At 37.7% G+C, this 13,642-nt stretch overlaps 1 protein-coding gene across 2 annotated transcripts in view; it reads right to left on the reverse strand.

The window, feature by feature from the left end:
- Positions 1-504: 504 nt before the first annotated feature.
- PLCB4 (phospholipase C beta 4) overlaps positions 505-13,642 on the reverse strand; it is a 190,560-nt gene continuing 177,422 nt past the window's right edge. For both annotated transcript variants that reach the window (XM_072409636.1, XM_072409635.1), the window contains exons 37-39: positions 11,522-11,608; positions 7,533-7,569; positions 505-6,254 (exon numbers count right to left, since the gene is read on the reverse strand). In XM_072409636.1, coding sequence (XP_072265737.1) covers positions 6,172-6,254; positions 7,533-7,569; positions 11,522-11,608 — 207 coding nt within the window. In that variant the 3' untranslated portion in view covers positions 505-6,171. The remainder of the gene's footprint in view (positions 6,255-7,532; positions 7,570-11,521; positions 11,609-13,642) is intronic.

Raw genomic sequence — 13,642 nt, forward strand, 5'->3', positions numbered from 1 at the left:
GCAGTATGTTGGCACGTAAGTCATGTAAGACTGTAAGTTGTTGAATACCTTGTTTTAATGCACCTGGAATGAATTAAGCTGATTAAAACTTCAGCTGCTGGGATCTCACTGTTGTGGTTCTGAGCAAAACACAGCCTCATAGAAGTCTATGAGGCTATAATGTGCAGATAAGTCCAGGACTGTGAAGATTTAAGGCACTGCATATAACATACAACAGAGCTACAGCCTTTGGATCCTGGTAAGTATGCTTTTTAAAGCAGAGTACAGTCACTTGGGGAAGGATACCTGTACTTCTTCCTTATCTAGAACCCATCTAGTCATCTTTTTCTAGAACCTATATCTCCTAAACCAGCAAGCACTACTACCTGGACCATGAATGTGTTCAATCTGAACCCTCAACTAAATGAAACAACTTAAAAATGTGATTTTATAGTGAAGAAAGAAAAAAAAACTAAAATAAACCAAAATAATTGCATACAAATAAGAGTAATCTACTATGAAATACTCACTTTGAATGTTTATTTCTAAGATCATTAAATTTTTAAAAGAAATTTACACTCCTCTGTTTGACATTATTTTGCTTCTACCGCAACATTACAAGTGATAACGATAATAAAAATAATAATTAAAAAAAAACATTTCCACATAACGGATTCAAAAGTACCCACAGTGACCTTTTTTTTAAAGGGAGCGTAAAAAATTGACAAACACACAGTGGGAGTAAAACAGTAGTTTGCACACACAAGCAGAAAACCCAGAGGTGGGGGGAATTTGGGCACCAATGGCAATTTTGAGTAACTGGAAGACCATGACTAGTAATTAGTGAGTTTAGGCACAGAAAGGTTAATTACTATTACGACTTTGAGCATTGCTAAGTTGGGAGGGAAGCATTGGTCTCTAGGTCTATGCATGAAACATACAACACAATTATTACCACGATTATTATGGATCACCACTCTGTCAAAGATGGACACCCAGGAAGGTCTGTAATAGCAATTCTTTTTCTTTTTTTAAGGAGAATATTTTATTGTATTCCATGTACATTTTGAATAAATAATTAGCTAAATCCCATATCACCATTTTTTTGCCATATATAAAGAAATCATTTTCACGTCTATGAAAAAGGAATATAAAAGACAAGGTTCTGGGTAATAGGGAAGCTTAGAACAAACAGGGGCCATACAAAAACATGTTTCAGAACACCAAAATTAAATATTTTGTCTCTACATTACAAGAGTTCCCTAACACAGTCATTCCTGCAACGACAAAATGGATATGTTGCTAGTAAGGAACTACTACTGTACATGCACTTGTCTGTAATATAAGAACACGGCAGGCTAAGGGACCATGCAAGTTAACTCCTTAGTTAACCATTGGGACAGAAACAGAAAACATAGATCTTCTTTAAAAAGTCTGCATACATTTTTTTCATTCTGTAAAATGATTGTACAAAATCACCAAAAAACAAATATGGCAATAGAACTGCAATGAAAACAAGAAACTAAAAAACAACATTAAAAAAGTCTATGGTATGTTGTGTCACACGTTAAAGTGTAAGTTCACCTTTGCAGCTCAACAAATGAAAAACTGTAAGTGCATCACATGTGCGGATGGATACAGGTCATTTAGATATATGTTTAGCTCTTGATACATCCTATAGGTTCCTACTTTAGATATCTTTTGTTTCCTTTTTTATTGCGTGGGCCATGTACACGATAAAAACAGAACCTCAGATCAGATTTCTGCTGTTGTTATGGAAGGTGACAATGGTCTTTTTTGTATACAGTGGTGTTCTGTGCATATATAGCAATATAGCATATATGCAACCATGATAACCAGAAACATTTGAAAAAAAGTAGGTGGTGCCAGAAGGATCTAGGAAAGTGAAGGATTGTGAAAAATGGGTAATAAATAATCTTAAATATAACCCAAAAAAAAGAATGAACAGCCAATACACTTTACCAAACATTTATGCACCCCTGATCATGACACCTATAGGAGCTTGTTGGACCTCCAATTTCAAAGCTATAGGCTGAGTTGGGCTTCTCATAGTAACAACCACCTTCATTTCAGAAGGCTTCTCACAGGATTTTGGAGTGTGTCTATGGGAATTTGTGCACATTCTGCAAAAATTGTAAAGCCAGGTACTGGTATTGGAAGAGAAGGCTACTGTTACAAACGGTGTTCTGATTTATTCCAATGGGGTCTGGCAGGTTTGAGGTCAAGGCTCTGTGCAGGTCACCCAAGTTATTCCACACTAAACTCATCAAACCATGTCTTTAGGAGCTGGCTATGTGTGCAGGGACAAAGTCATGTTACTTCAAGGTTGGAGGTGCACAACATGTTGTATGCTCTGGCGTTACAAGAGCCCTCCAATAGATACCCAAAGTCTTTTCATATTGGCTGTATAATGAATGTGATGATTAGGTGTTCACAAATGTTTGTCCATAAAGTGCATAATACATTTAAAGCATATATATATATAGAATATATATATATAGGAAGGTGAACTTAAGCTTTAAAGAGAACCCATCATATAATATACCTATGATACTACAAAGAATGCTAGATGCCAGGTGGACATGCTTTGACTGCACTGCTTAGGCAGACATTGAACCAGGCACGTATGTAGACTGTGCTGTCCATATATCATACTTGCACACTTGCTGTGGGTCAGTGAAGCCCAGTCGAAGGATTGGAATGACAACCAGGCAGCTAGCATTTTACAAGGGAGTCTGGAATAACAGAACAAGTACTTTCTAGAATTTAATTAAAAAATGACTTAAACACATCATGAGGCCTACAGTTTTTACATAAAAATTTGGTGCCAGTCTTACATGCAAATATCATAACAGTAGTGTTTAAAAATGGTTTTCCCCTGCTTTAATATGGATATATTCTACATTATTTTGAGTACAAGTATATATAAATACTTTATACATCTTCACAGTTACAAACATTTGCTTTTCCCAATCTTGTCACCTTTAAAATGCAACAAAGTTACCTCTGCAGATTCACACAAATGAGATTGCAGTTTCTGTACAATATTGGATGTAAACTTTTCATAAAGTGCTAACTGCATTGTCCTTTTAACATGTGAGCACTGATTATATTGAGCACATTTGCTTCTAGAATCTTATTGCTCTAAGACATTAGTCAACAAAATAGGTGAACTCTGTTGATCAGGGCAAAAAAATAAATTAGGCATAGCTATTGTTAAAGCACTTTGCTACAAGTTTCTTCCTATTCAAGTACTTCTTCATACAGATAATATTTCAATCAAAAATAGATCTTCAGCTCAGGATTTCTACATCTTTGGTGCAATGTGGGCAACACAAGGAAAATAGTAATATTAATGGTCTTACTTGGATACTTGTTCCTTAAAAGGAAATATAACTAGGCACACAACTGTTTTAATAAATGTGCCATAAAAATTTTGAACAGTTGGGCAGATGTTTCACTGCAAAACAATTTATCCCAATCTTTCACATAGGTTTTAAAATGGGAGAGCCCTCAAAATACCTTTTAGGTCTACGGGAACCCCCTGACAATATGAACAAAATCAACAGCTCAGAGTACATTAGAGTGGTGGTCATTAGAAAGAATGTCTCTTACATTGCTGGCCATCGGGAAGAATGTCAGCCTTACAGACAGCTAAAAAGATCATTGATGTCAACAGACCCAAGCGGCACAAATAGTTCAGTTTAAGACCATAGCAGCAAATTTATGTGCGATTATGTGATTACTGTGTCCAATAATGGTCATTACCATCTGGGAATCATGGAGACAGTTTAACAGTGGGCTCAATTCACAAATTGCTTTCCCCCTGTAGAGCCATTAACTATTTGACACTAAACATTATCTAATTACTTAGTTCAAAAAAGGTGGATATTTTTTTAAGCAAGCTCTACAATTAGTGGTATTTTGTAATCTGTCAAAAATAAACAATCTAAAATTATTGTAAACTTATTATTACATTTATAACTGTATTATTATTGTTTACTTATTAAACTTATTAGATAATGCTTGTAAAAGCCAATTTGAAAAGACTACCACACAGGTTAGCACTCCCTAAATACAGAGCTGATTATTTTTCACTTATATGTGAATATTTTTTGGGGGGAGCCACTGTTTTATTTATAACTTTTAGGCCCTTTCACCCTTGCAAAGTGAAACCATGCAGTTGAGAGCTGCAGAGGCGCACAGCAAACTGCCCCTGGAGCGGCAAACTGCACCAAAGGGAATCAGAATTGCTTGCAGTTGCAGCCATGGTGCAAATCCTCAACTGTGCAACCAACTTGTTACTTTTGGGAACCGCGCAGCGATCAGCTGTAGCCTTGTGCAAACAATGATTCCCAACCTCTCCTATTGACTTGAATGAAGTGGTTGGGATCACAGTTAAGCCTGTGGATGACCATGGGTCCAAAATGACCCCTAGGAAGTAACCTAACAAGGATCTTTAATATTTGATTTTGAAAGTCTTTAGATACCCTGTCCCATCCCCCACAAAGGTTTACTTAGAAATTCACACCAGGAATTCACCCCTAAATAAGTTGGATGACGTTGGAGCTGATATCGCTGTGTCACCCATGTGGAAGAAGCAGAATATCCTGCTTTTTTTTAAATCACTTAAATCATGTTTTTTTTCATTTAAACTTGTTTTATGAACTATATTTCATAATATTTGACCTTTATCTTTATTTGACTTAAACTATCAGTTCTTCATTGAGCACCACTATTCTAACTTATTCGACTGCTGATATTTATGAACCAAATTCATGTGTGCTGCTGATGTAAAAAAATAAACAGTGATGTTACTTTCCATTGTAAGACCGATTTTGCTGTAGGCTTGGGTTGTTTTACTAGTTTTTGAAAAATTGTAAAAAAACTCATCCATCCTAGTGAATTGAGCCCAGTGTGTGACTGTATAAAGTGACTGATAAAGTCTTTTTGATCACAAGGGTTTGCTAAAACCCAGGAATGCAACCTTCCAATTTAGGCATCATGCTACACAATAGTACCATGTAGTTGGTCTGTGGGTGCCTAAAAGTTAGAAACTCAGCCTTTTTTTAAGTGCAAATAATTTATTTGTGTTTTAAAACCACAGCTTTTAAAATACTCTGAACTTTTGCCTTAAGATATGGTCTGATGTATGACATTCTTGGGAAAGCTTGAGAATTGAAAAAAAAAAAACATTCCCTCCCACTGCAAAATGCACAAGCTGCAACGTGGGCAGCTCCACTGCTGTCAGTAGGCCATAGTTCCGAGTACATCTGCACTTTTTGAGTATGGAAAATTAAATGCAATCCTCTATAATAGAGATTTATATATATAGCTATATATTAAAAAGAAGAAAAGGCTGACTTTCTTGCTGCCCACGCATGAACAAGAAAATCGTTTCGATACAGCCGGCAATTCAAATTTACCATCAGAAAACACCCTCTTCCCTTTCACTGCTTTGTTCTCCACCTCTTTCCTCATCTTCAATATACAATTTAGTTGAAATGTTAATGGTCTCCAAGCACAGCTTTGCAAAATGGCATTTGGGGACGTTTACCGATTAGAACACTTTGTGCTTTCTGGCTATTGTTAAGGCGGCCCAATGTACTTTCTTCTCCAATGCTCTGTATTACTTCAAAGTGTGCCACTTAGGCTTCCAAATAAAGCCATGCTCATTAGCCATTCTGTGATAAAAAAATTACCAAATGCCATGCAATACAATTGGGATTAAGTCCCAGAGAAACAGCAGACTCTTCTACCTGTCTTTGATTGGTTTCCCCCATCGTCCTTCACACCTTCCAACAGCGTAACAGTGTTGCAGCTATCAGTACAAAAAAGATCAAAATTCACTCCTATTCTGTTTATGTTGCTACACTGGCAATAGTTTAAAAAAATCACTTAAAAAAGTTAAAATATTTGCAAATAATAATAATAGAATATTAACATACCACTTAGTATCAATAAAAAATATTTATCTTTTTTTTACCTTTATAACTGTATAATTATATTTCTGTATCATAAATAGTGCAGTGCTCAGAATGTTAAAGGGAAATATGCCAGTCTTAAAATCCTGCCAAGACAAATAGGGTCTAACATAAGAGCACACTTCATATTCAGTGTCTGTGGTCGTTAATTTACAGTGTTCTTCAAAGGACAGTAGATTGCTCGATTTCAGTTTTGCAGCTTTACACAACTGTTGCAGGCCTGCGGCCCATCTCGGCTTCCAGTTTGACCATCTGCTGGATTTCCTTTGCCTGGGGCCGGAAAGGAAGACAACATGATCAGTACAGCATGCAACACACTGATGTCTCACGATACAGGAAAGATCTGCTGAATGTTATTCATTCCAAGAAGACAAAATGTTTTCTATAAATCAGAAGTAAGATTTTAAATTTATGAGAATAACTGACTGCAACGCTCCTTGTATTAACTCAGAGGACACCCCACCTCCCGTGTTTCCCCTGTAAAGAGCAAAAGGAACATTATCCTCATGTTTAATGTTCTGCCTAGTAAATGAAACCTGGCCATGAAATATACAAGTTTCTATAAAATAACATTATAATAACAGATTATACAAACAGGAGTGTACCCAAGGTGGCAACAATACTACAGATCTTTCCTCTAAAACAGCCTTTTATAAATAAAAAATTCAATATATTGCAGTTTATCAGTCATTGGATGTAGCAGCTGAATTAGTCTACTTTGTTTCAGGCTTTTATCCCCCTTTATACATAGCAGGTAATCCTGCCAGGAACACACTGTCCAAGACTTAAAATGCTCACTTAAGTAGCTAGCAGTGCCTGCCACTCCAGCATTTCCAACCATTGGTTCTTAAAATATCACAATTTGTACATTATATAGTGGGGTGGTTCTGAGCTGCATGCTGCCACTCTCATTTGTTCTCTATGGGCTACCGCAGGTGGCATGCTATATGCAGCTGTTTAGGGGCATAAAGAAGTGGAAACCATTCTGCAACTTCATGGCCACTCTAAATATAACCTCTCATCCTAGGCCACTATTCTGATCTGGACAACAAAACACTTCCTTCTCCCCGCTGTATAGGGAGGAGGTGTTACCAAGTTCACAGACAGTAACTAGGAAAATCATAACACTATCTGGGATTTTAATTTAGTCTACAGGATCTTACAGGGCATGGGAATTCTTGGAGAATCAGAAGGTTTTTTGTGTACTTGTCATAAATGTCCCTGCCTGAACAAAGAGCACTAATGCAGCCCCTACATTGAAGAACTGGTGAACTTCAATCAATAAAATATTTGTTCTCAGACTTCCACTAACTAACTTTTTCTTTCCAATTATTTTGTATATTCCTTCCAATTATCCAAGATCCTAATATCTGGCTAAACATAAAAACTTGTTGGCTAATATATATACTGCACATGCCTGCAACAACAAATTATTGCTCAAGATCTAAGTCAGAATTATATTACTGGTTAAGGAAATTTGATAAAAGAATTTACTATCTGAAAAAGAAAAGTAAATGAGGAAGCATAAATGGGGGAAATGAGCCATACCTTGAGAGTTAGACACTGCATTACACGATTTCAAAAGCTGTTTGTACAAAAACAATAAAACATGTCAAAGTCATGTAGCATGATATGGAGCAAATAAAAACACAAACATACTCAAGCCTGAATAATGCATGAAAAAGCATGGAAATTGAAGAAACAATGTTGTTTAATAATGCCGTGAGCTGCTGGACATGAGATTCAGGGACCGAGGTTGAGCCCAGTGCTGCCTATTGGAGCATACTGTTAAAATATCATCATAACATGGAAAAAAGTCAATCCAAAGCATTATTGCATGTGCTGTGTACTATACAATGTATTATTTCTTTAATCTTTATACACATTTTGCAAATATTTCAAACAAATAAATGGCTCACATTATAAAAAATGTTGCTTGCTGTATTTTTCCAAATTGGGCATGATTTTTTTTAAAGCTCTCCAAGATTGGAGAATATAGACTATCACATGTGAACCTGGGTGAGCCAGCTTAAAGAGCTTTAATAAATCAGACCCATTGTGTGGAATTTAGAATATCATAAGCTACGGCTTGGTGATAACTGTGAGCTTCAATGTCAGGAAAGCACAAAAAAATATATGTGGCATTAATTAGTTGCATTTCCATATAATATCAACACCCATGTGGATTGAGGTGATGGTGAATCTTTGTGAAATGACCCAAAAGGATGTTTTATTCACGGAGGAGCACGGTGCATGAAATTATCATATGACATATAAAGTGGGGATGGCACAGTGTGGGGCATGAGGGTTTGGATGATCAAAAGTTAATCCTGTCTAGTAATAAAAGAAGAATACCAATTGATACTCTACACATCAATTTACAGGAGCAGCCATTACAGTATGATATGTTTCACAAAAAAATAAAATATCACATTTTTACCCATTTGTATATATACCATCACATTTTAGTTTCAGTTGAGTGGCCCACTGAAGTGACTCTGTTGCAAATTATCAATAAAAGTTCTGCAAAAAAACACTTAGCACTGAATTGTCCAGCTGTCCAACAGTCAGCTGAGAGTGGCTCCAGCACACCCAAATGCCCACCCAAAGTACTCATCATATGAACATAAGAAAGGTTTGAGGGTCATTAGGAAGATCCTATCATTAAGCAGAAGGGGTCCTTTAAATAGCCCTGGAAACTCACTATTTGTGAGATCAATAAACTGTTTTGGATGGGCTTTAGGGCAGTGGTTGCCAACCTTTTTGGACCGGCAGACCACTAAATTCACCGGGTCCGGACTGCACATGCACAGGGAGCCTGGTGTCATTCAAAGGGGAAGAAATTTCCCCTTTAGTGACATAATGAGGCCAGAACCCCGCCACTCTCCCATCGCAGGTTGAGAGTGAGGTTGTGTTTAGAGAGCTCATTTGCCTGAGCCTGCGTTCCGTCCTGGGGACATGGTCCGTGGCTCTGGCCGGTGCGTCCCCCCAGCGTGGTCCATCTGCTGACCCCAGGGGCCAGAACCGCGGACCACCAAATTTTTCTCAAGGATCACCAGTGGTCCACGGACAACCGGTTGTCGACCACTGCTTTAAGGTGTGCCGGTGACATGGTTTGATGGTGACAAACCTGTATGGGATGTTGATGCTTTGTAAGTATTGTTTAACCACATTGCCACCGCACCAAAATAGCCACAAAGAGTCAGGCAACTAACGTTTTCCAAAGGAGGACGGGGGTAACCTCCATATTTTTTTCCAATAGAAATATGTGTAAATATTTCTATACACTGTGATCTCCACATTGTATAAAATATGAAAAACTAAGCCTGTAGTCTTACACAAGTTCCTTGGCAGCTCCTGGTGGCTAGCCGACCACCCAGTACAGACCAGCTCACTGCCGCCCAAATTTATTTTGTACGGGCAGTCATTGGTGAGACTCTACAAGTAGTTCTGCGGCATTGGGAAGTCACCATGTCTGAATATATTGATGCTACACTGAAGAGAAAGATGCTGGTTGGCTGAATGAGCTAAATCTTTCCAATGTTAGGATAGACTAGACCTGCATAGGAAACTTGTCTAGATAATTAGACTATCTTGTAATGGCAGCAATAGTTGGGAACTCAATGTGGCAATCTCATTGCTGAAGTTCTGAAGATAAAAAACATGATGGTGATTTACTGGGTGATTTGATTTACTAATGTATACTCAAAACAATTATTTTTGGGTAGACGGACCCTTAAATAAGCTGTTACACCTCAATTCTGGGCTTCAGCACCTTCTGCTGGACAGATTGCCCTTATCCTCTTGCTTCCCATACATTTCTATTGGCCAATGAAGCAACATAGGTGGGTGGGGAGGTAGTCAGAAAGTTCTACTTTACCCAGAGTTTTGGAGCTTTGCTTGTTTAGGCATTTGGGCACGGAGAGGGAAAGACATCTTCATATGTCTAAGTTAGAACAATTGTTTATGTACTATGTGCCCCAATTCATGTTTAGTTGGGACAAGTTGGTTGTGCCAACCCCCTAATATATAGTAAAGCAAAAAAGAAAGCTGAAAGGCAAGAGGAGGAGCAAACAGGATTTCCTTTTGCCAAGTCACTATATTTAAATTGTAGTAATTAGCATATACAGTTACAATCAAAGACTATATTATGATATATAATATATTCATAACATATTATATGTTATAGTCATAATATAATCTTTGATTGTAACTGTATATGCTAATTACTACAACATATATATTGACCCTGTTTTCTTCATATGCCTAACCTTATACCTGCCAGTAGCTTTATTTTTTGAAGCTTCTCAATGGCTAAAATTATATGCAAGTGTTTTCTTAAAAAAGACGGTAATAACCTCTCCTGCTGCTACAACCTGAAGATTCTTTAGAAATATATATATTTCTTCTCCAGGTTAGCACTGTACTCAATGGTTCTTCCCACTGACCACACAATGCTACCGCATCTGGGATATATATTTACAGTCTTCTTGCAGGGACAACTTTTATTTACTATTGTTAGCAACACAGTCAGTATAGTTGTAAATAATTCACATAGTGATTCACATAGGGTACAAAAAAAAGTTTTATTATGCAAACTGAGACAGGCAAATATACCTAAAATGTATTAATAGATGAGTGGATGTACTTTAATGAACTTGAAAGGATTTAGTAGACATGGGCAAATATACAAATACATGTTTAAATGAAGCTGTCATTCTCAATACACTCAGTAGGTGGTGTTATGTTCACTTTTTCATTCACAACAAATGCAAGTGTCATTGATTGTGAATGTGGACAAACTGAGACTACTAACCTCTAAAACAACCAATGCATGTATACATTCACCCATGTGTGATTAATACCTTTCAAATACATGATCATATACACTCTGGTAAAAATCATGACTTTTTGACCTGAAAAGGCTATTAGAAAAAGAATCTTGGTTTATATCAGGGTCACATCACTAGATGGCAGTGTCCTCTGGTAAAAAGTTTAACAAACTCTTGCCGTCTGAGACATTATTGGAGTTTGTTACATGCTTTACATAAGGACAAGGCACCATCTACTGGTGGCCAACAATATTGCACTCAGTATGCACAGAATATAACCCAAGCATTTTTACTTGAACAAGTCACATGTGAATTATTTATAAACAGACAGACAGACACTAAGTTTTTACCATAATTCACCAAACTGCTTCAAGCCAATGAAGCTCTAATTCAGTGATTTTCAACCACTGGGATCATCAGGTGTACGTGGGAAATTATCCAATTACCATTGTCGAGTGTCTGTGCTGTAGTGACTGGCAGAGTAATGTAATGCTCTTCCATGTCAGTGGGTGGCAGTAGGTAGCTTAATTGCCTTGTTTATTCTTAGAGACAAGAGAATTAGCTACAGAGTGTCATTTTGTAATATTTTTGATTTGTAGTGTGCCGCAGGATTTTTTCAATGTAAAAAAACGGCCGTGGCTCAAAAAAGGTTAAAAAACACTGTGCTAATTCACGCAGATGATGTCAGTGCATCGCCAGTCATACCTGTTCATTTTGCTTCTCCAGGGCCTCCAGGTGTTCTAGTTGGGCTTTTTTCAGCTGGTCCATTTCTTTCGACTGTTTCATTGCAAGCTTAAAAAATAGAGACATCATTTTATATAGAATATAATTGAGAACAAGCAGGAAAGCTTCATTCAGATACTTGAGTGACACACTATGAGAATATTGTGTAAATTTGTCATTCTGATATAGCCAACTATTGCCTATTGGGCTTTATTTATAAACAGCGATATAATTTATCTATGTATATGCCATGATTTGTTGTGTATGCTCCCCTCAGTAATACATCTCTCTTCTTTACTTTGAAATAAAAATATTTTGGTTAAAATGGTTTGCTGTATTTGTTTGATATGTTTGCTGAGAGTGCTGCACTGAAATCTCAAGCAGAGTTATCAGCCTATATGGACTACAGAACACCTTCCCTTATGCTATGGATATGATACTAAATATGTGGTAGTTCTCAGGCCTCCTTCATGACTGCAATACAAAACCATGTGCTTGACTACAGCTGAAACCATGCACAAATGCATTTACCTGCGATGCGGTTTAATGCTTACGGGGACACAGAAGTTTTCATTGAAGGCAAATTCATCTGTGCACAAAATGGTTCACAACAGCTTCTAGTCACTTGAATAGGAGCAGCCGGGACCACAGCTGCAGCAGAAAGTTGCAGTCAACCGTGGGTCCAAAATAGCCTTAACATACTTGTTGTTTTGCTTATTTATGGAGGAGTATATTACTAGCAGGATCATCTGGTGAAAAGTAGGAAAAAAGCCTGAAAAATGCATTTGCCAGATCTAAGGACCGATGAGACTACTGTAACATGCTCCCCTCTGGTATTCAACTAACTCGTCTCTCTCCTCTACAATCTATTATGAATGCTACAGCCAGACTCATCCATCCTTCCCACTGCTCCTCTTCTGCTGCATCTCTTTGTAGTTCCCTTCATTGGCTTCCATTTCACCTTAGAATCAAAGGTGCTTTGCCTTCAAATCCCTCCAGAGTTCTCCTCCCACTATTTTCTGATCTGATAGAAAAATACTCCCCCAGCTGCTCTCTTCGCTCCTCCAATGACCTACTAATGACTTCCTCACTCATAAGCTCCTCACATGCGCGACTGCAAGACTTTCTAGAGCTGCCCCAACTCTCTGGAATGGCTTTCCTTGTCCTATTCGGCCTGCTCCTAATTTCTGCTCATTTAAAAGAGCGCTCAAAACCCATTTCTATAAACTTGCCTACCCATCTTGTTCTGTCTCTTAAAACCGTCACTACTTCCCACCACTACATATCCCCCTCCTACTGTGTGAGATTTCCACCTCCTCCTAGATTGTAAACTCTTCGGGGCAGAGTCCTCTCCTCACTGTCTGTCATTTGCAACCCCTAATTAATGTACAGCTCTAATATGTAATATGTTGGCGCTATATAAATCCTGTTTATTATTATTAGTAATAATAATAATAATAAGGAGATGCCATATATACAAAATCCAGCATTTACATTTTACATTGAGAAATATCAGGACTGTATGCATGCATGACGCTGACAGGTCCACTTTAGACACGCTTCACCTACCATCATGCTTACATCTATATGATAATCACATCAGCATGCGCAGCTTGTTTAACCGGCTCACTAATAATAAAACCCCCCAAACCTCTGTCCTCTGTGTGAGTACCGAGCTCCTTTAAATGTCAGGGATTTTAATGAAGTAATGTAAATGAAATCATGTTTTTTTTCTTTTTGCTTTGCATCCTTTAGTGGCACTCACAGTCTATTATTTTCTAGTTAGAAATGTCACAGAAAGCGATTTTGCTGAGCGGAATACTGACAGGCTCAGGTGGTTGTCATGGAAACATCAGCTGCAACATTATTCTCGCCGTACCCTCGGCATGGCGCTTCGTGCAGGTAAACGTGAATCTAAAGACTGTGGGAGGGAAGGGGTTAAAATAAATCTTCCTCCAAATAATTACCATTCGGCACTGCACAATGGCCAAATTTATCGTTCTTGTCAAACACAAAGGCTTATAGGACTGCTAGGCCGAGGTGTTTGTGTTTGTATACATATGGAGTCTGTGCCTAAATCTAGAGCCTTTGTATACTGCTAGA

This window comes from Pyxicephalus adspersus, chromosome 4, assembly GCF_032062135.1.
Source record: "Pyxicephalus adspersus chromosome 4, UCB_Pads_2.0, whole genome shotgun sequence".
Taxonomy (NCBI): domain Eukaryota; kingdom Metazoa; phylum Chordata; class Amphibia; order Anura; family Pyxicephalidae; genus Pyxicephalus; species Pyxicephalus adspersus.